General features: G+C 41.7%; 2 protein-coding genes and 1 long non-coding RNA gene across 3 annotated transcripts; 1 reads left to right on the forward strand and 2 right to left on the reverse strand.

Moving 5' to 3' along the window:
- Positions 1-1,478: 1,478 nt before the first annotated feature.
- Positions 1,479-5,633, forward strand: LOC106628082 (uncharacterized). Its single transcript, XM_014250511.2, has 6 exons — positions 1,479-1,785; positions 2,089-2,168; positions 2,596-2,710; positions 3,391-3,497; positions 3,738-3,852; positions 4,680-5,633. Exons 1-6 carry the CDS (start codon positions 1,722-1,724, stop codon positions 4,865-4,867), a joined length of 669 nt encoding a protein of 222 aa, XP_014105986.1. The 5' UTR covers positions 1,479-1,721; the 3' UTR covers positions 4,868-5,633.
- Positions 5,634-5,770: 137 nt separating this feature from the next.
- Positions 5,771-14,560, reverse strand: LOC148183771 (uncharacterized). The gene is made up of 3 exons (XR_015773257.1): positions 14,422-14,560; positions 11,552-11,754; positions 5,771-7,466 (listed from the first exon to the last, which is right to left on the reverse strand). It is a non-coding gene; the product is annotated as an uncharacterized LOC148183771 (long non-coding RNA).
- Positions 14,561-18,514: 3,954 nt separating this feature from the next.
- Positions 18,515-21,247, reverse strand: LOC102107349 (pulmonary surfactant-associated protein A-like). Its single transcript, XM_014250163.2, has 4 exons — positions 21,166-21,247; positions 20,418-20,603; positions 19,752-19,829; positions 18,515-19,060 (listed from the first exon to the last, which is right to left on the reverse strand). The coding sequence occupies exons 2-4, from the start codon at positions 20,554-20,556 to the stop codon at positions 18,684-18,686; spliced, it is 594 nt and encodes a 197-aa protein (XP_014105638.2). The 5' UTR covers positions 20,557-20,603; positions 21,166-21,247; the 3' UTR covers positions 18,515-18,683.
- Positions 21,248-25,818: the final 4,571 nt, after the last annotated feature.

Consider the following 25,818-nt stretch of genomic DNA (forward strand, 5'->3'; position numbering starts at 1 on the left):
CCTTTCAAGAATGTCACAAACACAATTTCTATCTAGTCAAGCCAGAGGTCTCTCCACTTTTATTTATTATGCTAATGCACTCTGTGTTCTGCGCAAGTTGAGATAAACAGGTTTATGTGTAGCTTCTGATCTCCCAAGGACTCACCATATTAATCACTGGGCCTTGTTGGGTACCCACCTGGGTACATTTTGGCAGGAAAATATCTTAAAGACCACCTGCATCTTAAAGAATGAGTTGGCAAAGATTTCCCAGGGGCTGTTTTCCTAGCTGCATATTGCAGATCTTCCAAGGAATACAGAATATGTGTGTCAGCCTCAGAAACGTGAGCTGTTTGGAGCCTATTGATCTGCCTAGAAACATAAGCCTGGACCTTTGTTATTAAAGACTTGTGCTGCTAATGGTCTTTTACCTGTCAGTAATGTATACAAAGGCATTTTGCTAATAATGAGATCACCATTCATGCTGACACAGAACTGTTTTGTGGAAGCATTACAGTCCTACACATACCTGTTTATCAAGATGTCCCGGAGACAGCACAAGAAGACATTTCTTTGTCAATGCCCCAGGTGCCTTCCTTTTAGCTTAAGTTCTTCAGGAGCTCCAGTTCATAATGTAGTGCACTACAACCAGCAGAAGCAAGTGAATGAAAAATTAATAAAAAGAAAATAATAAAAAATACATTTAATAATTAATTAATGCTAAATAAATAAATAAATGTGTTTCATAATGTAACATGGAAGCAGAAAGTCCATGTCTCAACAAAAAGAAACACCTGCAGACAAAAGGAACAGAAAAGTTCTGCTGGAGTGGTGACAATACAACCATTAAAGGTTTGCTGGGGAAGAGGGGGGTGTGTGTGCCCACCTGGCTGTCCGGCAGGTGAGGCTGGCCCGAGGTTTCGAAGTGTGTGGAGATGTGTGAGAAGTTATCAGGTGTGACTCTCAACCCTGCATTTCACACATGGGTCAGGCACACCCCTAGGACAATTGGATTAATCTGCTAGTAAATTTGTAGGCTAGAAAAGGTTAAACTTTTGTGGCAATTTTGCCACCTATTCAGCTCTTCCCGTAAATGGATTTAAGCTCATGAGGTTCATAGCCCTATCAAAAAAAAAAAAAAAAAGGAAAAAAAAAAGGAAGAAAAAGTAATTAGCTAAACTCTGGATGCTACAGGATACATATCGTACTCCCTCAGTTCAAATCAGTCATCATTTGATGTTCTGAGCTTTCTCTTGGAGCATGAGGTACAAGTTAAGGCATTATTATGTCTTCTTTATGAAAGTATATTTTTGTGTGTGTGTGTGTGAGAGAGAGAGAGAGAGACAGAGAGAAACAAACACAGAGAGATGGCAGGGTAGAGAGAGAGCCAGAGCATGCAAGAATGTGCATACACTAAACATGTTTACAGAAAACCAGCTAATTTGAATATTTCCTGATAGCTGGTAGCTGGTCCTGGCAGCAGCAGAGCCAGTCTGCCTCCGTGCCCTGACGATAACATGCCCTTGCCCTCCCCCAGACTGTTCTGGCAAGCTCTCCTTGGGCTTCCCAGCAAGTGGGGCAATGTGTGCCTCCCCTAATCCTGATCCCAGCGCTGCCCTGGAGTGAGGCACACATAAACAACCAGAGACACGCAGGCACACGGCTCTGTGCCTGACTCCAGGGCTTTTGCTCTCAGGAACCACAAGCAACAAGTAATTACCCGTGGTCTCCTGCAGAGAGAAATGTTCAGCTCCTGCCTCCCCTGGAAAACACTGCTTGTTATAAGTTTAGCAGTTCTTCTTGCAGGTAAGATATTCTTGTATATGACTAACAATTATTTAATTAGGACTGTCTTAAATAAATGAAGGGCATGTTTGGGAGCCCAACCCCAAACAGGTGCTCACATTGCTATTTCCAACAGATCAGTGTTTGTACAGATTATTCTCATTTGGGCCCGGATCCCCTCAGGTACACAAGTTAGTACTAGCACTGTGGGATAGGAGAGAGGCAGGATAGGACAGTTCCTCTGAACAAGCGGTATTTGGGGTTTGTTCATGTGTCAGGAGGGACTATGACCTAGCTAAGTACCTGCTTCTGCTTGTCTTTTAGGTTTTACTGAAATGGGAGCTTTTGCCAGTCTAAGTGAATGCAAAAGTGCAACCATAGATGATGTGAATGGGAGTCTGCAGGTAAGAGTTTGGCTGACCCAGGGTCTGCTCTGCACCCACCTCCTGTGCTGCTGGGCTCCTGCCGTGTGTGCCTGCGCTGGCTGGACGAGCACAGCTCGTGTGTTGCTTTGGCAATGTACAGAGTGCATGCTGGGGAGGGGAGCCCCACGCAAGAGCAGAAAAACATGAGTGTCATCTGGCTTACCACAGCTTCGGTCCTGCTACTGCTCATCCAAAAATGTCCTTGTAGATATATTTTCCAGTTTTGCCCTGCTCCAGATACATGAAGTGGCTTGAACATAAGCAGTATAGCAAGATAAGTAGCTACCTAGATAGCTACCTAGAAATACATGAGTCTCTTGTTTACCTGTGTTCACAGACAGGTTAATTCTAAGGCTCCAAAGTCTTTCCTTTTCAACTTAGACTTTTTCCTCCCCTAACTCCACAGAAATATTCAAAATGCTTGCCTGAAATGATTGCCAAGGGTGAAAAAGCTTCAATCAATTTCCTGGCGTGGACACTGCAAGAAACACTTGATCTGCTGCGCCCTGTTCAAGAGCAGTGTGAGGCCCCTCCTGAACCAACGCTCGCTCCTCTTTGCTGGGCTTTGAACAAAGAGGCGGTGCAGAAGCACGAAGGAAATTTTTTCTTCTACAGAATGAACCAAGTTTATTACTGCATTTATTTAGGGGAGGAAGGGCATAATCTAAGAGACCTCTCAGCAACAGGGAGTGCTGGGACGGGGGAGGCAGAGCAACACAAACAGGGGGGTGCTGCTGTCCCTGCAGCCCAGGCACTGGGGCTGAGCAGCTGCACAGTCACAGGGCCAGCAGGGCCTGTCTGCCCTCCAGCCAGAGCCTCTGTGCTGCCTTGGAGCTGGCATGCCACTCATATTTCTCCAAAAAATATTTGGATAGTTTTGGCCACAGCAGCACTGAATGTCAGTGCTGTGAAAGCAAATGCCATAGTGAGCAGCCTCTGAAGTCTAACTGGGGCTGACTGACCCTGTTGTCACAGTGACAAGTGAGGGGAAAATTCTGTGGGTGTGGCAAAAAAAGAAAAAAAAAAGAAAAAGGTGGGGGTAGAAAAACATTTAAACAAGCAAAAATACTTGCTTTGATGATGCCAGCTAGTGGAGACAGGCCAATGAATGTGCTTGAGAATGGGAGGCTTTTATACTCACTTTCACGCTGATATATTGTTTTTTTACTCTCTTTCTTTTATCTTTTTATCCACCCAAAAGTTTGCAAGCAGCTACCTCCGTGCCCACGCCCAGTGGCCCCAAAGAACGGGGGGCTGGTGTGTGTGACCATTGACAGCACTCAGTACTGCAAACCCATGTGCAACAAGGTAACATTCCTGCCTTACCCTGCATTGCTGCATCTATTCCTTCTTTTACAAGTGCTGATTTGGTAAAGCCTAATTTTGCTTGCTATACCTTTTTTATATCCCTCAGGGCTGGGAGAGGTTGCAGTGTTACATATATATATATAAAAAATGCATTTACCTGCCCTGACTGTTTCTTCCCCTTGCAGTTACCATGACCCAAGGCAGGGTTTGTTTATTTTCTCCCCACTGTTGTTTCCCAAGGGTTATGACTTTGAGTTCCTCAGAAGCAGCAGGCTGTATGAAGCATGTGGCAATGCCACCGGATTTGCCTGGACCACACAGCTTGTCGGGGGAAAGGCACTGGCTGTTTGCAACCGTGAGTGCTTCTCAGATATATCTGCTCATGTGGACACGAGGCTCCCTCTCCTTTGTTCAAAAAAATAAGAGGAAAGAAAAGTTTCTGGTTTTGTGACAACCTTGTCATGTATGGCATTGGGAGAGCCAGTGCTGAGCTGGCAAATTGATGGGTAAGAACACACATTAGCTTTAATACTCTCATGAAGGCACTGCTGTCTCATCTTGGGGTACCAAATATGACATTTATGCAGATGTTTGTGGGAAGATGGACCTGTTTTATAAAAAATATGGTAAATTGGTACCACCCTAACACAAACCCCATGTTGCATAAGGGTGTGTGACCCACTGGACAGACAGCAACAGGACATAAAACTGTTTATCTTTCAACAATACTTGAAGAATCTTAGCAAAACTGGCCAACACCTGTATGCACAAACAATAAAGCCCAGCAGCTGGGCCCCAGCCAGCAATACTGCCATCTTTGTGGCAGCCCAAGGACTGTAAGACTGCTCCCTTTGTATCCATTCCTCAATCTGTGACCCAAAGCAGGCTCCATGACTCTGTTGTTATTGCCTTAATTTAAAAATAAATGTGTGTGTAGATACACAAATGGGACATCCTACCTCTCCTGTGCTTAATGGAAAGTATTTTCCTGTTGACACTGCCTAGTTGCTAGTTGTTTTCCAAGGCTTACTAAAAGCAAGCAATCATCTAGGCACTGTTATTCCAAGTTGGAGACTTCAGTCTAGAAAATGGGAATGCTGGCACATGTTTAAAGACCAGGACAAAGCTAAGCTAATTCAGCTGCCTATTTGTTTGTTTATTGCCATCTTTGATCTTTTCCAGCCTCTGAAGTGGCCATCAGTGGAGCTAAATCTGCCTATTTCCCCAGCAACAGCACCTGTGTGCACACGCTTGCCTTCCCTGAGAGTCAGGGAGAGCAGCTGGACATCTTCCTCAAGGAGCTCGCCGAGCAGGGCATGGACGGCTCCAGCCGGGACCAGGGGGCTGATTGTATCATCTGTGGTTACTAGCACACCAAGCAGCCTGGGCACAGCCCAGCCTCTGGCTGCACTTGGACAGCAGAAGCAGAGCAGTGAAATCACAGCTAACACATGTAAACACACTGCTTTTGTTTAGTTAAAGGGCTGGAGATCATAGTCATGACCTCAGCTTTGGGGTATGGGTATACAGGTTAAATCTAATCCCACAGCTCATGGCAGAAGAGTTTCAAAGAAAGACCACTTTTATGGCTTAAATTTATCTAGCTGGAATTAAATAAGAACTACTGGGTTTTTTTTTTAATGGATGCCTTCTTATTGGCTTGAATTCTTCAGGATCTCTGGAGATAGTGATAACACTGATTGTTATCAAAAATTGTCCTGTGTCAGAGGTCATCTTTACTGAGAAAGGACCACACTTCTACTCACTTACAGTTGCCAGTTAATCACTATTATTGCTCTGATGACCATTAAAGCTGTGTAAGGGACAGCAGTTCCTGGCTGTAGGGGTATAATATTTTATCCACTTGCTTGCTTGGCTGGGGCTTAGAACAGCAGCAGAAAACCTGCCCGTTTGTCCTGGCACTAAGTGAAGGTGAAGATCAAAGGCAACTCAGCACTGGTGATCCAGCTTATCTGTGGAGCTGTAGCTACTAAACAACGTGCATGTGAATTATTATGAAATATAAACAAGAAACTTAGTTACTGCTTGATTGGTTTTCAGTGCAATCTATGCTTGGGGTAATAATTTAATTTTCTTCTGTTGAGCAAACAGTAAAGCTATAGATCTGAAGACAGACAGCTCATCTGTTTGTGTTTCTCTTTTTCACCTTTTCCCTATTTCTGTCACTACCACAGTTTTGTGGTACATGATGTAAGATTGACCCTTACCTCATTAATCAGATAAATGATTCAAATATATATATTTACATACTTATATGCCAGGCTCAGAATCGAGTCATTACAAGCAGAAAACCCCATAAATAACCCTAGTTGCTTTAGGGCCCAGAAGCAGACAGTCGTATGACAATGAGTGGAGCAGACAATTACACCAGGAAAGGGATAAGGTGGCTGCTTTGGCTGCTTATAAACCATGTGGCAATAATTTAAGTCATTGTGCTGGAGACAAAAGTGCTGTAGTCTTAATGAAAAACGATGAGTTCTGAATCATTGCGGTTTTTTGGGGTTTTAAAAAAAATTATTTATTTCTGGCAAACAAATGATCTCTATCAAATGAAATTATAATGTTTTGAAGTCTTTCCACACAAATCATTATAAACCGATGCTCAGATAAAATATCTGGAGTACTTTGCAGCGTAATTTTTCTACTGGTGCTAAACCCTATTTTTTCTCTCAATTTTGTTAATCTATTCTAGTGACTTTCCAAAGAAAACAACAAAAGAAAAGTCACTCATATTTTATTTAATGAGGAAATCAAGCCTGTAAACTAACAGAAACTGTTTAATTTGTGGGTCAGAAATTGTCATAGTTGAGTTTCACGCAGTGAAGTGGAAGAATTAGGTTGGAAAGATTTAATTATCATCTGTCATGAACCTGATAGTAAGCTGGAGATTGGGTTGCTGCTGGGATGTTTTTCAAAAACTTGCAGAGAAGTTTTGTTCTGTTCTCACCACCTGAGTTCTTATTTATATATGAGACAGGGAGTTGACTCAATAAGCTCATATGACACAGTTAAAACCTAAAGAAAATTTAATCATGTTATTTCCCAGAGTACATTTGCATAATTTAATTCATGTAAATGGCTGCTGTGTGTTTGCATTAACTTCTTGTTGATGTCTGGCCTGGACTGTCTGAGCATTGGACCATTCCTCGTGCTTCTGCTCTAAAGCCAGGATGGGGTAGGCTTTATTCCAGCACTAGGGGGTTGAGGAGAGAGGAAAATTCATATAGAAGGGAAGAACTTAAGAACATTTTAAACCATTAAGTTTTCAGATCAAACAACAGAAGCAGGGCAGACTTATTTATTGTACCTTTCTCTGAAATTTTATTTTTTTTTTAGGTTTTGCAATACAACCGGACTAAACTACTGCCTCCCCAGAGTATCCTGCATGCTTTTGATAAGTCCACCTGTCAGTCAGTTAATATTTACAGTATAACTATAGAGAGGGAGGCTTTCCTGATATTAATTAAGGGAATACAATGCTGCCTTATCCTTGCTTCTCTTTCAGTCCATTATAACACAGGAGAAGAACTCAGTCTAGGAACTGAGCCAACAACAGTAATTACAACCCAGCCAAAAAATGGAAGGCAAAGTGCCGAGAGCTGCAGTTCATGACGACAAAAACACACACGTTCTCTTTCCACAGGAACTTAGTAGCAACAGACTGGTAGACCCACTGTTTTTGGGTGGATCACAGGTAGTGAGAGTGATCCTGAGAGATGTTATCATTGTGAACCATCCTCAGGGCACAGGTGGTGCAGCAGGAGTGGCTCACACCGAGCCTTGCAGTGAAATCTGCGGCACACGCTTCATTCTCCAGATCACCACTGCAGCGGGGGGCAGCAGCATCAGGAAACTCATTACCAGCACTGCAGCAAAAATGACCAGCAGGATTTCCCATGGAGCCAGGATTGTTTCCACCATCATTTCCTCCATGTCAAGAGTCTGAAGCTGTTAAGCAAAAAATATGCTGTATTATTTATTTGCAAATAGGAATTATGTCTGAATGGATGTGTTTGTTTTAGCCAGCATAGGGGCGTCAGCCTCTTTGGCCTATTCCTTTCTCAGCCTGAAGAATAAACCCATTTCCTGGGCTGCAGACCCCAGAAGAGCTCTTCCTCTTTCTCTCTGTGCCCACAGGAGCCTCCATAGAGCATCAGGCTGCCTTTCCCCCTTGGCTCAGCTGCAGTTGCTGGTGCTGGTATGAGACTCCCTGTCCACCTTAAAGCACTGTTCCTAACCCCTGGGGAAGCCTTTCTCTTTAAAATTTTGATTTCTAAGACCCTCTTCTCCCACTTAGGGCATCATTGCACAAAATGATTACTATACTGACATGTATCAAAGCCAAGGATGAAAGTAAAAGAAGATGATGGAAAGGAGAACAGGAAATTGAACTGAAAATATACAAAATGCAATATGCAAAATATGAAATATGAAAATATACATCAGAATACATATTTTATCTTTTTCCATGTGTAATGCTTTAGAAAGAGCAGGGTGCTTAGGAAGGAGTTAAATCATGTTGATTTTGTCAAGTGCTAACAGGTGTGTCCTAGGGAAGGCAGTGTTCAATTCCTGCCACAGGACCCACAAGCCTGAAAGCCATCAGGACTGCAAGTCCTCTTCCAGGACCCACCCACCTGAAAGCTGCACAGTGGGTGAATAAAAGGAGGTGCCAGGGGATGAAGTTTTTTTTCTCCACAACCCCTTGTACCAGTAATGAGGAGGTTCTCTAAGGGGCTCCAGTGCTGCCTACACTGTGGGAACTGGGGCTACAACTCACCAGAGGATGCCTCAGATTTGTCCAAGCGTGTGCTTTACCAGGTTTCTGTTACTAAATCCTTACCTTTATGTAAAGATGATGATGGAAACAGGGTTGATAGAATATGTATGTCTAAGGAAAGTAGAAAATTTGAATAATTTCCAGCAATTGTGTACATGACTGTGTTAAAATTACAATTAGCTCAATATTATTTTATTTTTTTTTTCTGTGGTTTGTGAGGAGAGTCACTATATGTCTGATAACAAATCTTGGAGGATTTAGGCCATGATATCATTAATGAAGCCTAGCTACCCATTAGCAGTCTCCTGGTGGAGTTCACCTTGGCTGCTGTGTCACATTCTAGTTAGAGTAATCTCAAATCTTACAATGACAGAAAAAGTACAGGGGCTGCAGCTGGAGCCCCCCTAGCTCAGGGCCTGGAGCACTCAGCTGCTCTCTTCTTACCAGTGAAGCCACATACCTGAGGCAGGATGGTGACTCGAGCTGGAATGCTGCCCACCAGGTTCATTCCCTGAAGTGGGTTGTTCTCTGTGTCTGTTTTCACCCAAACTATAAAACAGCTGCTTGATGTTGTGTGTGTTTGTGGGCTCTGACCATAGTTCTGCTGATAGGGGCTGTGCTGCAAAGCCCATCAGGCTCTGTGATATTCTGGCCTTTCCTCTGGCAGCCTTTGGAATTATTCTCCTGTGTTGGAGAGGGATTATTTTTTTGCTCAGGGAGCTTCCTCGTGCTGCTTCACTGCTGCCTACAGCTGCTGCCCAGGGAATGCCACGGGTTGTTGGCTGTTAATAGGGGTGTCTTAAGGAGTGCAGTGTTCAATACAATTCCTTCCACAGGACCCACACACCTGAAAGTCATAAGGCCTGCCAGTCCTTTGTCAGATCCCACACACCTGAAAGCTACATTAGCCTCCTGTCTGCTAATTTGAATATCTTTGTCAATTAACTCCTTTAAATATCTCCATTTCTGACTTGCTTTGTGGTCCTTTTTTTCCTGCCTTTTTCTTTGTCAAGCATCTTCTCTAAAGCTCTTGCTGCTGTTACTTTTGCTTCGTTTTCTAGCTTTTGTTTCAAATCTTGCTGTTGTTTCATTCCCTTCATTTTCCCCCCCTCAGTTTGTTGTATTTCCCTATTTTGAAAATTCAGTCACGGTTTGCATGGGAAATCCCTGTCCCCATTCTCTGCTCTATTGATTCCTCACCAGTGTCAGGATCTGGGGGTGAAAAATACAAAATCCATTGAGAGCATCCACTGCTCTGCCAGCAGCCAGATCTGGTGGGGGTGAGAGCGGAGCACTGCCCCTTTCCTTAAACCCTGGCTGTGAGGGAAGGTCACACCAGGTATTTTTGCACAAAACAAACCCCCAGTGATTTTCATCTGGACTATATACCAATCTGTGTAAGAAATAGAGACCCCAAGAGAGAGTGGATGCTGAGGGTGAAGGAAGGCTCTGCTTTTTTCCTGTGCTGAGAAAGCAAATGTTGTGGTTTGAAGAGGAGGAGGTGGGTTTTGCTGAGCACATACCCCTCTCCTTCATCCCTTGGTGGAGATGACATAACACATTTCTGTTCTTGGATCAGGAGCTGCTGTCCTGCCAGCTGTACCTGAGCAGTGAAACTGGGGCAGTGAAACCAGGGCTGGACAAAGCAGCCCTGCCTGGGACTGTGGGGGGAGCACTGCAGGGTTTCCATCTGCCGTGGCCCTCGGTGAGGATGATATGGCAGATGCAATTGGGAAGTGATGGGAAGGTCTGTGATAGTGTTGAGGCAGCTCTGAGGATTTGAGGATGTGCAGTTCAAGGCTGTAAGAGCAGCAGTTCATTTGCCAAGGGCCTTGCTCACCTTTTGGCGCTGTTGGCTACATTTGTTTTATCTAGAAAAGCTGCTGCTGACGAGGAAGTCATGCTAAGTGTTACACAAAGTCTCCTAAGTGTCTATTTGTTCTGCATTAACCTATTCTAAACTTTTCTTGTACTTGTGTTCTCATGCCCTAAGGCTTTTCTTAGCTTGAGTGAGTGCTGCACAGCCTCAGGGCACAATATGCAGCGTGCTTTGGTCTTTGGGGGGCTGAATGCAACAACCCTGCTGCGGTGACAAAAGGTTGTGTCATAAGTCAGTATTACAATATACATCGTTTTCAGTAAGATAATAAAAAATAAGGCACATTAATGAAAGCAGAACTCATCTTGAAGGGAACATGGGTGCACTGCCAAGTGAAGCTGTTCAGCTGTGGTGCTATGCAACCAGCAGAGGCTGCAGGCCAGGACTCAGTGCCCTTCTGAATACTGCAGGCCTATCTCAGCCAGCCCATCCTCACCAGCACAGCTGTAAAAGGTCTGCCTGGGACTGCTCTATTAATGAGCTGTTTCTCACAGGGACACAGTATTTGATTATGGGAGGACATAAATGAGTCAAAATAGTGGTCAACCAAAACATAGCTCTGGAAATACAGTCTTTAGAATAAGTGCATACTGTCACTGGAGCTTTGGGAGTTCTTTTTCTCAACTAAAATCCTCATCAGTGAATGAATAAACATGTCAGATCTGGTCTCTAAACCAAAAAAATAATTTATATTGAAGTTTGTTATAGATCTATCACTAAATTTAAGAAGTGGATAGATGAGTAAGGGCGCTTGCTAAGATTTGAGCTGAATGCATTGAATGACATGCAATAAATGACTTATTTAGAGAATTATACAGTAAAATAAGGCAGTTGGGGAGGGGAGGAAAAGGAGGCCTATTAGAGGTGTGATTTGTGATTGTACCTTCCATTTCCAATGTTTCATTTAAGATTTGCCTGAAGGCTACACAAATTGAGGTGGGTTTTTTTCTGTACTACAGTTGAAAGACCATTCTGGATGCTAAAGGTGTCTTAATCCTAGCACAGTGGACAGAATATTTTCTTAGTGAAACTACAATTCTATCCTCTAACCCTCCAGAGAAAACAAGTATAAACTTATATAATTTTGGACATGAAGCTGATATTCTTCACTAATGTCATATATTTAACACAATCTAAAGTAGACCCTATAAAAATGTATCCTAGATTGTGGATTGCTTTGCTGCTCCCTTTATCTTAGCAAAGATTCAATTTTGAGTTGCAATACTTGAAGACCATGACACACAACTCTTGCAGAGGGCAGTACAAGCAGGAAACAAAATACTTTAAGTGTTTTTAGCTGATGTGCTATGTGCTGGCTTATGGCCTGCTGCAATATAGAAAAGCCAGAAAACACTGTTTGATTTGAAGCCTTACCTTTTGATTATTAGGAAAAAGAGCAAAACCACATAGAAGGGGGACAGTGATGTACTCTGTGTTGCTGCTGTCTTGCAGTGGAGTGGATGGGCAGGATGCTGCCTTGGGGCCTCTGCCCTGCAAGGAATCCACCCCAGTCCTTCCAGCCAGCTGGAACTAAGAATGCTTTTCCTGCTTGCTGTGTTGAACGTAGTCTTTGCTAGCTATGAACATAGGTTAAAAAGGCAGTTATTGTTCTCTGCTAACCTTGTTTCCCCCTGCCCACTCCAAATTACACATGGATATCTTGATTTTAGAATACTAACAGTAGGGAGAACCTTCCAAAAACCCAGGTATATTTATCCCTCTATCACACAGTGATACTTCCTCAATGTCCAATGAAGACAAGTGCTGAAGGTAGCAATACTGTTAGAAAAAAAAAGGCTTATTTGCAGTCTACAGAAATAAGTGTGAAGGTTCAAGACAACCCTCTGAATCTTACAGTAACATTAGTTATTGTAACTTGAGAAGTTTTCTTGAGCAAGATGCTTTTGGGAGTTGGTAGCCTCCCAGCCTGTAACTTGCTCTCGGTTGTGGTTTCTTTGAAAATTGAATTTTGCATAGGGCTAAAAGTTGAACTGAATTAGCACATAGTTAGATAATTTATTGGCCTCCAAACTACAGAATTATTGGCTATCATATAATAATTTTTACTCTTTGCCTGGAAAGTCACAAATCTAGTACTACTGCCTGAGCTCTGGAAATAGAAAAACAAGTTTTAAAACTTTGGGAGCTCAGTAAATTTGTAAGTGCAGCCATCAAATGGCAGAATGGATTGATGTCTGCAAGGTCTGTTTTATATCTGTGAATATTTATATTTTCTTTTGTTTCTAGCAGATATTCTGGTTAGTAGCTACAGCACTTAATGTCAGTGAAAGACTTTGTGAAATCAAGTGACGGTGCTCAGCTCTTACTTTGGTAGAGATGAATACAGTTAGAGTGGATTAAAAAACACAATCAACAGTACAAAACCATATAAAATTTGTATAAAGTACAAAACAATATATCTGAAATATTTAAGACTGATTTTAAGTGATATCTTCATACAAATTTTGATTTATTATTAGGTCAGCAATTCCACTAGATTCTGCTATTAAGTATATCAGATAAAACCACATGAACCATATTGAATTTCCAATATCTTCTACAAACAGGGCTTGTAGCTGCTTATGTGGGGAGGGGTTTTATTATCTGCACCTGAGAGCTGCTCCGTCAGATACAAAGACAGGCTCCCAGCTGCTTTAGCACAACTGGAGCTGTGAAAATTTTAGTGTTGCAGAGGTGTGACCACTCTTCTCCCAGGCACACACTTATTTTAGAGGAAGAACAAGCTGAAAGGGGTAAACCAACAACAACGAACTTGTTCTGCTTCATTTCCACTCAGTGATATAAATATTTGCCCTTCAAGTGGGGAAAACAAGTGCTACTGCGTACTTGTTCTCTAACTTTACTGCCAGCTTCCTGCTAACACTCCAAGATAATTCCCCTTGGCTGGTTTTGTGAAGAGGTCACGGCTGCTGCTGCAGCGTCCTCAGTGTGCCCCATAACCCTGTGCAACGCAGCAAAGGAATTCATTCCTCTGCCTCTTCCCTGACTCTGTGGTACAAACAGAGCAAGCAAACGGCAGGAGCAGGAAAAGTTCTCACACCTGGATGTCTGGCACAGTGATGGACTTGAAAAGAGGGTGGTGATCGAGAGATAACTACATTGCAAGTTATAATTGCCACTAAAAACTCCTGAAAGAACCAGAAATCAAATTAATGAGTTTAGTACCTTAGAGAAAAGGCTTCATTTCAACTGTGTAAAACCTTAAAAATAGGTCTAATAATGCTACTTTGGTCTTTAGAGGGTCGAACCTTTCAAACCAAAAGTGTATGAAAGCACTTAGAATCATTAAAATATTAACAGAAATTTCACTGAATATTTTTGTTATAAATATCTTCCTCTACAAGTAACTAAAGTATTAATTAAAATATTTCAGTATTCATTTTCTAAAGGATTTCAGCATAAGGCATGCAGCAGTTTAGTCTGATTATTTTTAAGTCAAATCTGTATTTATCTTTCAGCGAGTAAAGTCACTGTAGGATACAAATCCAGCTTAAGGTATTTTAATGTGAAATTTGGGTTCAGAAATTAAATGTATGAAACCTGGGGGAAGATTTTTAAAACCAAAATTGTGATGAAGACAGACTATTTAATAGACAGAACTAGCATAGCAAACTGTTGGGATTAAGCTGATCAAGCCCTTAGTTTCACCTTGCTTCCAAAAGTAATTGTAATCAGGTGACTACAATGAAAGTTAAAAATATGAGAAGAGTTTTTCAGCTGTTGTTTAAATCACACTTTTCTGGATCTATAAATTCAGATTTTTTTATTTTGTCTGAAAAGATGGTTTTGTGCTCTCATGGATAACAGTGTGGCACATGTCTGTTAGGTTTCTGATTCTTGAATGTGTAGCAGTAAGGAGATACCTACATCTGAGTCAAAGACATCTCCTCTTCTGAAATACTTAGATTTTAAATGTTTTTGAATAAACTTATACGAGCTGGAGGTGTGCTAACTGTAAAAGGAGAGTAAAGGACTGCCTTATGCAGTCCACTTACATAATTCTAACAATTTAGCAAACTATTTTGCACTTTAATTATGTGAATAGGAATTCTACATTCCTCAAATCTTCCCCTCTGACAACCTTTCACCCAAACCAGGAGTATTTTAGTTATCCCCCTTATTTTTCTAGACAGGCATCAGAGCAGTTGAGTTTGTGTGGAGGGTTTTTGTCTTTCCTGACTGGCTCCCTGGAAGCAGGTATCGGTATTTGTGCCCGCTCTTACCTCCTCAGCGGCCCGGGGTGTCTGGCAGGCGCTGGCCCGGGCCCGAGCGGATCTGCCGGCCGCATCCCGGGAGGGCCGGGCGGGCTCCCCTCGGCTGTGCCGGGCTCAGGTGAGAGCCGCAGGGTGCTCGGGAGCTTGTTTGTACAGCGGTGCCTCTACCGCCTCCCACTCGGTGCTCTTAAAGAGGCACAAGCCTTCCCGAGGAGGCGAGGGAGCCGCTCTGCCCTGGCCGCGGCCTGCTCAGGGCAGGGGGATAGCTGGCTCTTGACACGCACAGCCTGCTTCAGGAGACAGCCGCTTGAAGTGAAAAATAAAGGCTCGTTTTTCACCAGAAAACCACTTGGGTTTTCCTTGTAAATCATCTTATTTACTCACAAGTAATCTTATTAAGTAACTCATTCTGATGGGTTATTATGGACAGCATGTGCAGCCTTCACAAGTATGAAGGCTGATGCCCCTAAGTTTATTGCTGATCCAAGCTGCTCAAACACCCAACTCTCTTCCACCTATGTCTATTCAACAACCCACTCGCTACTTAACAGCTTAGATTTATTTAAACATTTGAAAAATCACAGCCACGCTCAGACTGCTGCAGTACCTGTTATATGAAGTGCATGTAAAAACCTCTTCAGAGGCTTTGCTAAGCCAGCTCTAGCTCCTCTCCATGCTGTGGAGGTGGCACTACCCAGGCCCTGAGAAGTGGCCCTCCTGCCTGAGCACACTGCTGCATCTGGCTCTCGACAAGAGAAGATGTGAAGGCCAAACTGCAGCCTGCCTTAAAAATCGAACAGTGAAGCCTGTGGGACTGTCTGTGCTGGGATGGACACATCCAAAGGGCTGTACAGAGCTTCAGAGTGCAGGGATGTCTCTTTAGACCTCAGACCCACACAAACATCAACATGGTTTTCAGTTTCTTCCAAAGCAGAAAAAAATATTAACTAGGGTATTTTCACAGAAAATAACAGCTGTTAAGAATAATTTTTCACATGATGGATGTTTTTATAGGACTCAAAACAATTTCCTGAACAATTCTTGGTGGGGAGTGGGTGGGTGGAGAAATTGTTTTCCACTGTACAAGGCAGAATCAGTAACACTTTTCCCCTCAGAACCTGACAAAGTGACTTCCACCTCTCTTGATATTTGACACTAATATTTCATCTTGCTAAAATCAAAATCCTTGTTAAGTTGCTTTCCAAGAAACCTGTTTATCCTGTTCTTTTACTAAGTCTTCAGAATAATACAATTTTAACTTTGCTTATTTCTAGTGGTGGTACTATTAGACCTACAACTGAAAGTAGGAAAGTGCCTACCATTGACTGAAAATTGAATATCACAGTTTGGCTTGTCAGCATGCTGGCTGGTCCAGAATATTCACAAGTACTAGTAAATATAGGCCAAATAGTGGCAGTTTTTAAAAGCACAACTAGTGTTTAAAGTTAGGATAGGGTGGATTAAGCTTCTAAAATATATTCACAAATGTTTCAGGAAACAGCTTTTGAAGTAAATGCTTGCTAGCCTCGGGAAATCCTCTCTTTTTACAAATCAGTGGAATGCTGTACAGCCCTCTCATTCACATTTAGGAAACAAATTCAGTGCCCAAATACTGCCTTTCAGGCCAAGACTGCTGTTTCTAGACCTGCCTGCTGTCAGCAGGGTTGTTGAAGGTGGCAGCTTCAGGCAGGGTGACAAACATTTGCTTTGAGGTTTTGTGTTCTCATCCGAGTCCCATGAGCAGCTACAGCATCTCAATAGGGCATCTGCAGCTTTGGAGGAACAAAGTCCTTTATCTCTTCACTAGGAGCCCACAGGGGAAAAGCCCACAAATGGGGCTGTGCTGGAATATTGCTGTGGCACATCTTCATTAGACTAACACTGAAGGTAGCTGCTTTCTTTCACACACCTGAAAATAGCTTTAATTTTGAGATAACTCTGTGATCCCCTGGAGATTAACAGGATAAAATAAAAAGAACTTACCACGGCTTTAAATGTTTGGTGGTGCTGGGCTGTGTGTCCAGCTTCATTCTCAGGCTGATGGTAATCACTGTAAATTTCTTAATCTTTATTGGAATATGATGAGTGGAAAATTACTACATGAGATGATGCCTGTGATCCTGTTTCCTTGTGCTCATGGCAGAGTTAATTTCACAAAGGAGTCACGCAAGGCTGAAGACTAGGCAGGTGAGCTGATGGGTGCAGACAGATACTGGTGAGCTGTAAAATGTTTGTAAGAATAACTTGAAAGTAAAACAGTGCCACATGGACTCCTGAATCCTCATTTTCCCTCTGTGTACCTTTTTCATCTGGGTTAACAGAGCAGTCTATCTAGATCTTACATGATATGGGATTCAGTAGTTTATACTTTGGCTGTGCTGTCCAGAATAAGGCATTTGTTAACAGCCTGTAGATCTCCTTTCATGCCAAACAGATGCATGGATAAAGAGGACTTTGCTCACAAAAGTTTTATCTTTGCATATGTTGAGGTAACTTTATAGCTCTTGGAAACGAGGTCCTATTTAGTGTGCTTTGTGATGAAGGATTTGAACACTGCTGGAGGGAGGAATTGAATCTACCTGTGGAGGTGGGAACCTGCAGGCACCAGGCTGTTCAAGCAGAAAGGTGTCTTGGTTTCACACCAACCTTGTCATATTAATTTTCCTAATACCTAAAAGACAAGCAGCTTAGTTTACAGAGAATAACAGCAAGAATGATTCACAGCCCCTGACATCAAGCAGAGGGCTGAAAGAAGGCCAGGAAGACCCATTCCTTGTCACAGAGCAGGTGGTGAGACCATGTGCCCAAAATAATCCTGTAATTGAATTTAAGCCAGTAATGTTGTGCATGGCAAATTGCTGCTCTGGGATTACAGTGATTTGCACGGCTGCAAGGTTCCAAGCAGCCTCTTTGCTGGCCCTCAGGTTCACAGGAGCTGTGAGCACACCTTCCCTTCCCTGCTACTTTCCATACCTGTTCTGTCTCCCTGTCATGCAGAGGGTGAGGGAAGCTGATCTGGCTCTAGAGCTGGACATGTCCTTGCTCAGGTTTCTGTGGCCGAGCTGGGACTAGCACAGTGTGAATGAGTGTGACTGATAGTCAGGCATTTGGCTTTATGGAGGCATCCAAAGGTGCTCAGCCAGCCTTTGCACCACATCACGGAGCTGATGCTGAGCCTTCATTGCCTAAACTGTGTTGAGGTCAGCTGCCCTGGAGGAAGGAAAAAAAACCAAATCAGACATCTCTGAGTGTGCAGCTATACTGCACAACTGTGAATATAAACCTGGGGAATTCTCACCTTCAGTAGGTGAACAGACTCAAGCAAGAAAGCCTAGAAGGATTTATCTTAATCCTTTGGCTTAAGCTGGACAATGAAGACTGAGCAGCTTCTGCAATGAATGCTGAGTACAAGTCACTTGACATCTGGCAACCTTGGCCCTGTGGGAGTCCCAGTGAGGGTCTGACAAGCACCTTGGTGGTGCCCAAAATTAGTTGTATCTGAATCTCATGATAATATAACCTAAAAAAATTGGCCTCATCATGGCTCTGTATTTGATTTGATTTTCCCTAACCCACATAGGCCCAGTAATTCTCCTGTTGGCTCCCATATATTTTCTTCCAGGGAACTTGGTCTTTTTGTGTTCCTACATCTTTTAGTCAGGAAAGGGATTAGGAATTGCTAAACAGGTGGCTTCTGGTTGCCACTTTTGAGGTGCATGAAGGCTAAAGACCTGCTGACGCTGAAATTTTCCAATGGGAAATATTAGGGGGATGGCTCTGTGCCACCGCAGCAGCACTGCTTGTGTCTTCTTTCAGGCCACCTGTTGGGGGTAAGGGTGAAAAACAACATGGGCTGGGCAACAGCAGAGTGTCTGCAATGGGGAATTTTGGTGGGGGAAAATTACAGGAAGGGATCAAAATACAGCATAGAGGTTCATGGGTACTGGAAGATGTTGTGGCTGCAAGTCACTTCAGATATGCGGCCAAGAACTCTAATTTTTGATCTTGTAGTAAATCAGCAGGCTACCAGCAGTAGGAACCCTTAGGCAGTAGTATTAAGACACTCGGTGGGCAATGATTAACAAAACAGACAAAATGGCCATTGCTTTCATTATACAGTTTCCTCTTTATGGCTGACCTTTGTTTAAAAGACAAATTAAACTGGGAAAGAGTAAATTTTATATTTTCATTCTGTGTTATCTAAATTCACTAGCTACAAATGAAGATACAAGTGGCAGGGAAGCATATTCCAGAGAGCAGCAAGGGAAGCACTAAAACTGGCAGACAATAAGGTGATTCTTGTTGCACTTTTTGTCATTCCAAGTGCCATCAGTGTACATCTCCACACATTCCTCCTCCCCTTTGCCAGAAGGTTCATTTGAATACCAGTTAGTATAGCTTGGCTGAGCACCATTCAGGAGCTGGAATTTGCCTGGAATAAGGGATTGCTTTATCCCAAGGTAGGCATAGGTGTTAAAATATTTCACAAAGTACAGAATGGCATCATTCTCGCCAGGGCTCCTTGGAGTGGCAATAGAGCCTCCAGCCTCTTTACATTTTTCCACTGTAGTATCAAAATCAGCTTTTTTCCCATTGGTGGCAAATATTTTTCCTCCAGACTCTGTTATCATCTTGTTCAAGCGAAGGACTGCAAGAGGAAGGAAAAGCTGTTAAACAGTTGTACGTTGTTTTGTGCTCACTTTGCTGTCAATTCTGACTCCTGTTATTTTGCTCCATAACTTTAGATTAAACATAGGTAAAGGTAAAGAAAAGGAGAACTTGAAATCAAAGATTTCAAGGAAATTTGAAAATTAGGAGTGGGGGGAAAGGGAAGAAACACATAAATACACAGATGATGAAACAGGAGACTCACATAAGCTGGAGAATGAGGAAAGGAAAGAATTTCTGTATTTTAAAAAGTATATGATTTTCTTTGGGACTCTCCATAAGACTGAGGTGGTTTGAAGTATACCAACATTCTTGAGTAAGTGGGATCTTAGATTTGATCTGGTCATGATTGTCTTGGTATGTTTTTAGTGTTTGTCTGTTGAGGGCACAAGGTGTGCGTGGAGCAGCTCTTCATAGGCAGGGGTTCTAACCTGGCATATTCCTGCCATACTTCAGAGCTGTTATCCAGGTGTCTCCCACTAGTTATGAAATTCAAATTCCCGCCTCCCCCATTTGAAAGTTTTCATTCAGTGATATACCAGTGAAGAAGATATAAAAGGAATGCAGTGAAACTGCAGAAAATTCTGCCTTTTTCCTAAGAAACAGTTTTTTCCCACCTGGTCTATCCGCACTAACCCAGTAGCAGCAGAAAGTAAAGACAGATAAAATACCTCCTTCCAGTCTGGAAATCCAATGTTCTAGTTGATGGATGGTGTCCCCATTTTCATTACCAGCCACTGGTACGGGATCTGTGAACAAAACCACCTATTATGCACTTTGCATTACAGTTTCAGTCTTGGCTTTCAAATAAAGTAGAGCTCATCTTAAGAAATGAATACAAACTTTTAAGATGTTTGTGTGATAAGTTTTAGTTTACTGCTGTGTTTTAAACATGTAATATCTTCACACATTAATCTTTGTAAGCATAAGGGACAAGTTTCTGGAAGTCACCTGCAGAGCAGGGATGTTTATGGAAAATGAACTGGCAAACGGAGTTAGTTTTCTCTCTAAGTGATTGAGCCAGTCCAGGCAAAACACTGACACTAGTGCAGTAGGTTTAGTTGATTTCTAATTGTGTCTAAGGACTGAATCCTCGACTGAATCCTTGACTGAATCCTTCAGGCTTTTCAAGCGCTAGCTCCAACCTAGGACTCAGCAACAAGTTTCTTGTGCTATGGAAAATTCTAAACTTTTCTCTGAATTGAACCACTGCATCATTAAACAGAGATTCAAGCATCTTACTTCATATAAGGAGTTAGTGAAGTCCTGATTATTTTATTTCACGTAGATCACACAAGATTATGGTAGATAGCACTGAGTTTACAAAGCACCAGTACCTGGTATTTGTTGTTTGTCAGTTCCACCTCCAAAAAAACGCTTGAAAGGAAGAAATCCTGCAAGTGTACCTTGAGCACAGAATGGAAGCAGGAAAAAAGCTACTGCTAAGATTTTGTGCAGCTGTGGAGACAGCATCATTTAAAGCTGAGGGTAAACCAGAGTGGTTTACTCTCCAGTATAGAGTCCTGCATTTAAAAAAAAGGAGAAGGTTTTAGAATTTTTCTGGAGGTGAAGTCTTACGTATATTATGCTCTTCCTGCAGTGAAATGAATGTCATTCATGTAGTTGCAAAATTATCTTATTTCAGGCAATTAAAATATTTTTCCAAAAGATAGTCTGCTAAGTCTACAAAAGTCTACAGAGCAAAAAAACCAAAGCATCCCTTCAAAGCTCTTTTCTGTACATCAGATACCATTATATGCCGTTTTTCCCCACGCAAAAAGTTAGTTTCATTTTACAGGAGAGCAATAGAGACATAGCTGCTGTAGCAAGAGAATGTTTAAGACAAAGTGGGACATGCTGTCCTTGTCAATTGGTTTAAGAGTAAAACAACTGCTAATAATTATTTTTCTATTGCAGCATCCATTTTTAACATCTCTTCACCTCAGGTGACACAGTCTATAAAAAGAGGTGAAATTGTTAATAAAAATGTAGATACACACACATTGAAATTGGAAAGCTTTGTGATAGAGTTTAATAGATTCAACATAGTTTAAGCAGCAACCTATCTAAGGATGTTCAACTTACCTAGCAGCTCCAGTGTGAATTAAGAAAGACTCATTCAGTGGTCCAATTTATAGGGCATGTAACATGAGGTTCATCATCTTAGCTGCAGAAAGAACAAAGAATATGTCATATGACAAGAATTTACATATAAATGGAAATCTAATGAACTTTAACTTGAATGAAAGGTGGATTGTTTTCTTCAAGAGGTAAGCATACTTAAAACATGAGGAAAGTGTTTGAAGGTACTTTTTTAACTTGTAGAAACACTTTCACAAGTTTTTAAATGCCAACCCCGGAACAGGATGAATTTCTCAATTCATATTTGAAATACCTAATGTTTCCGCAGAGTGGCTGTGCAAATGTCACAGAAGATAAGCCATAACAAGCTCACCTGAAATATAATGTGCACCAGGAACACCACCATCACTTTTGTTACAGACTGAGGACTTACCAGTGACAATGACTGAAGTCTTGTAACTAAAGAGAATCTCAGAACTGCAGCAGCAAAGCCAGCTGACAGTGGTGCATCTGCAGCACCACTGAAGAGACAGCTAGAGAGCCACATGCTGAACTAACTTACAGAATACTCCAGGGGAAGTTTATATGCCAAAAAGAGCAGTTTTCTCCAGCAGAGCAATGACCTCTCAGTGAAGGAAAAAGCTGCCTTTTGCCAGTCTTGTTAGTACAGAGGCCCAAGATGAGGAGCATCACTGGAAAGGAGATAGATGGCCTTGCTAAGCATTTTAGAGCTGTTCTCAGCTGAGAGCTGGCTCTGTGCAGTGAAGGCTTTGAGTCTATGTTCCAGTTTAACCAAGTCAGATGTGGCCACATCATGCTGGTGGTGTCAGGCCAGCATCCTGATGTTGTAGCAAGGCCAAGACAGCTGAGGAACGATGTGGGACTAGATGGGGAATGTCAGCAGCATCCATATTAGTCTACCATGCTACTGGGGCTAGGCAAGGCTAGATCACCTCTGCAGGCACTGTGCACCTGTGCCCTGCACTTCCATACTCACCTCAACCACTGATGTGTGCCTCAACACCTTTGTCCTTGGTGGTGTGCCCACAGATGCTGGATTAAATCCTGCTGCATTGTTTATTGAGTGCCCTTGAGTGCACCAGCCCTGTGAAAAATAAATAGGCAGTACCCAGTTGTATGTATCTTGACAGAAGAGGGCTGTTTTAAATTTGCATGGGTAACCTTTTTTCAAGTTTCTTGTCAAATTTCAAGCTCCTTAACTTTTGAGTGTTTGATGTAATGCTTTCAACATTGTTCTGGAAGAGGTTTTTTTCAATTGTTATTTTTGGGAAAAAAACCCCACCAAAATCAAACAGACGACATGAGACAAGCCAGTACCTGTGTTCTAGATAAGCCCTAGAAAAGCTCACTGGAAGACCCTGGCCCTTTAATCTTTAACTGCACCTGGAAGAAACCACAAGTTAGGCAAGTGTGAGAAGAGGAGGAGGTTTGGCCTGAAGTTGTGGGTTTCACCTGCTGACTCAGGGCCTGGGAGGCCAGGAGCGGGGACAAAAGGTGTCTTGTGATGGACTCCCGAGGAGAAACTAACATAGATTTTATAAAGTATAAACCTTTCTTGTCTTGATTTTCATCAGCATATTGATGAGATAGTGCAAGTTAAATAGACATTTAAATACAGCTTTGTTTCTAATATGCTTGTTTGTGATTACCTAACAGAATATTTTATATAACTATCATAACTTGTAACTATTTTCTGATCTTTCCTTGAACCACATATCACAGAGGTCTAGCAAGATTCAGGGAAAAAGATCTGATAGAGAACAAACTATTTTTGAGTATTGAGGTAACTTTCATTCAGTTTCCACACCAGTCAGTAAGAGGTTTCATAGTTTCAGTGGCAGTGAAGCAGATGACAGCTATTCTGAGTAGGTTGTGTTGTGCAGTGTACAAAGGCAAAGGCAAAACCTGCTACGGACAAAGATTGGTCAATGCTGCTTTCTTAGCTGCTCTGAGAAACAGAGTTGAACAGTTAAACGTCTGTGTGCTCTTTCCATAAGCCTGTTTGTTAGTCTTTCCTTGGTATATTTAGTCTCCTGAAAGTTAGGTTTTTTCTTCCATGGTGCTATTCACAGATAACCTTAAAAATTATTTTCTTGCTGTCTGTTTGTATTTAAACACCCCCAACCACACCAATATTTTCTGTTTAAGTTGATTTTGGTCTCTACCTTGTTTCCACTTTGTCCTGTGCTTTCTGCATTTCCTTTTCCAAATAATTATCAGACTGTCCCTTCTCTTATGCCTGGGAGTAGCAGGAAGAGCACAGAGCATGGGGAGACATGAGGTCCCATTTTTAAGAGGAGGGCTAAGGCTGGTTTTGCTGAGCACTGAAAGCAATTCAGCAAGATATGGACACTTGGGATAGCAGACTTGAACAGGCATTTTTTTAAAAATTAAATTATGAGCAGCATTTTAGAGCAGAAAGTTGTCATTTTACCTGTGATCAATGCACATGAATGCTACTGCTATCTTGCCCCACAGGCTTAAGTGAAGGATGCAAGAGGAGGTCTCTGGATGTCTCTGACATGTCACTTTGTGCAGCTCAGCTGAGGAAAAAACACAGAAGGTGCATAGCAAATAGAAAGCAAGAGAGTATCTCTAATAGCCAAATAGTTCCCATTGCCACAGCCTCCTCAAGGGTTAAGGTACCCTTGCTCTGCAGTGGTGTTCAGCTCCTGAGCCACAGGGGCAGAGATGGGTGAAAGCTTCATTCCAGGTTTCACTTGGCATCACACCTGGGTTATAACCCTTGATGTAAATTCTGCCAAACCCTGGTTTCCTAACAGAGACTTTAAAAAACAACAAAAAAAAATCCAAGTCCTCTTAACGTTTTTTTAAGGTGCTACTCTAATTTCCAAGAATCCTGTATCTACTGTGTTTTGAAATCAGCTATGTTTGTGTAACTGTTGGCTAATAGGATTTTATAACAGTATGCTTCAATTTCCGATAATGAAATATCTCTTGCAACCTGATACTCTGGGGTACAGTTCACAATTTATACAAGATAAAGTAGCCCTGCCAGCCTGTGTCACATCCTGCCAGTTAGGTTCGCAAAAGGTTGAATTTGAACACGATTTTCTCAAGAACTGTGGGGTTTTTTAAATTAAATTTCTACAAAAATCAGGGAGACACAGAAAAATTTGTGTTTGCTGGAATTGACGGTCAATTTCTTCACTTGAAGTAGGGATTGATGGGGGCTGCTGTGAGGTTTTTGAGCGCTCAAAATTGATAATACTACTTCTAAGCTGAAAAAGCTAATTAAATGACACCATTATAAAAGAAGATATCACCCTAGACCAGAGACAATTCTCTCTGAAATAAATATCCAAAATTTTTACTGTCAAAGTCTTACTGTTAAACATATTATAATAACTATATTCAATTTCTCTTATGTGAAACAGGATTCACTTGCCTCAACAGGGTTGGGATTTTTGCCATCTTTTTACTTGTACTAGGATCTTGGTTCTTAAAAACAGCTTCTATAGCATTTGGGGAGTAACTAATTTTCTGATTTAAAGATCTTAACTTTATGTTGCACTTCTGTAGCAAATTATTATAAAGGAAGAAAAAAAAAATTAACCTTGATTTTCCTGGTGTGATTGTTATACATCAGGAGTATTGCTCATTGCGCTTTTAAGGAAAGATTTTATCAAAATTATTTATGTTACCATAGCAGAACACAGAAACAGTTCATTTTGATTCTTCATGTGCCCAACCTCTCTGTCCATTAGAAAAAAATAATTCATCCATAAATGGAGAATTTACATATTTCACAAAAAATAGACTGAAATGCTGTTTTTTCAAACAGCATTTGAGGGTATAAATTGATAGGGTTATACACCAACACATCAGAAAAATGCCATATCAAAATAAAAAATGTAACAATTTCTGGACACTTCTTCTCTGTGGGACTGCAAAGAATAATCAAGTAATGTTACAGATGAAGTATGAACCATGAAGGGGAAAGTATTGTCTAGCAGTTCTCTGACCAGATCTGAGGAGTTCTTATTTTTCAATAAAATAATATTGCTCTGAGGAGCAGCATGTATGTGTTTGATTTGGTTTTCTCTCCTTTTATCAATGATAATGGCTAAAGCAGAAGAAATTGGGCTTTTAGAACCAGCCTAGATACTTTTCTTATTGGTGTAATAAATACTAGCCTGTGACTGGAAAATAAAAATCTTATTTTTCTTAACTGGATGAAAAACACCCTGGTGTCTTGAAGTCGAAATCTGTTTAGATATAGATGTTGTGTTAAAGTATTTGTAAGATTTTTCACATTAAGGGTCTTAACAAGAGACGTCTACAGTCATTTTGCAAACCCCAATGTGGTAGAAATAATTTTTTCATTAACTAAAGGAGTAGGATGCCCCAAAACTAGTTTGAGATACATGTAAATGAATATGCTTTTTCTGTTCAGAGAGTAAAAGATGATGTTGGTAGAGATTTTTTAGAGGGGAGGCTTTGGTGACTTTTTGTGACAGGTTTGCTTAAAAAAGAAAAACTGCATAGTTAGGCTCAAAAATTGCTAGTGAGGTTTGCTTACTAAAATACTAATATTTAAGAGGTAGTTTTCGTAAACCTTCAACCTTTCTAGCAGATTTAGTGTGGCTGGGTCAGGTCTACCCCCAAGAAGAT

The sequence above is a fragment of the Pseudopodoces humilis genome, chromosome 9, assembly GCF_049639895.1.
Source record: "Pseudopodoces humilis isolate 2021_Gansu_Grassland_sample_001 chromosome 9, ASM4963989v1, whole genome shotgun sequence".
Lineage (NCBI taxonomy): Eukaryota > Metazoa > Chordata > Aves > Passeriformes > Paridae > Pseudopodoces > Pseudopodoces humilis.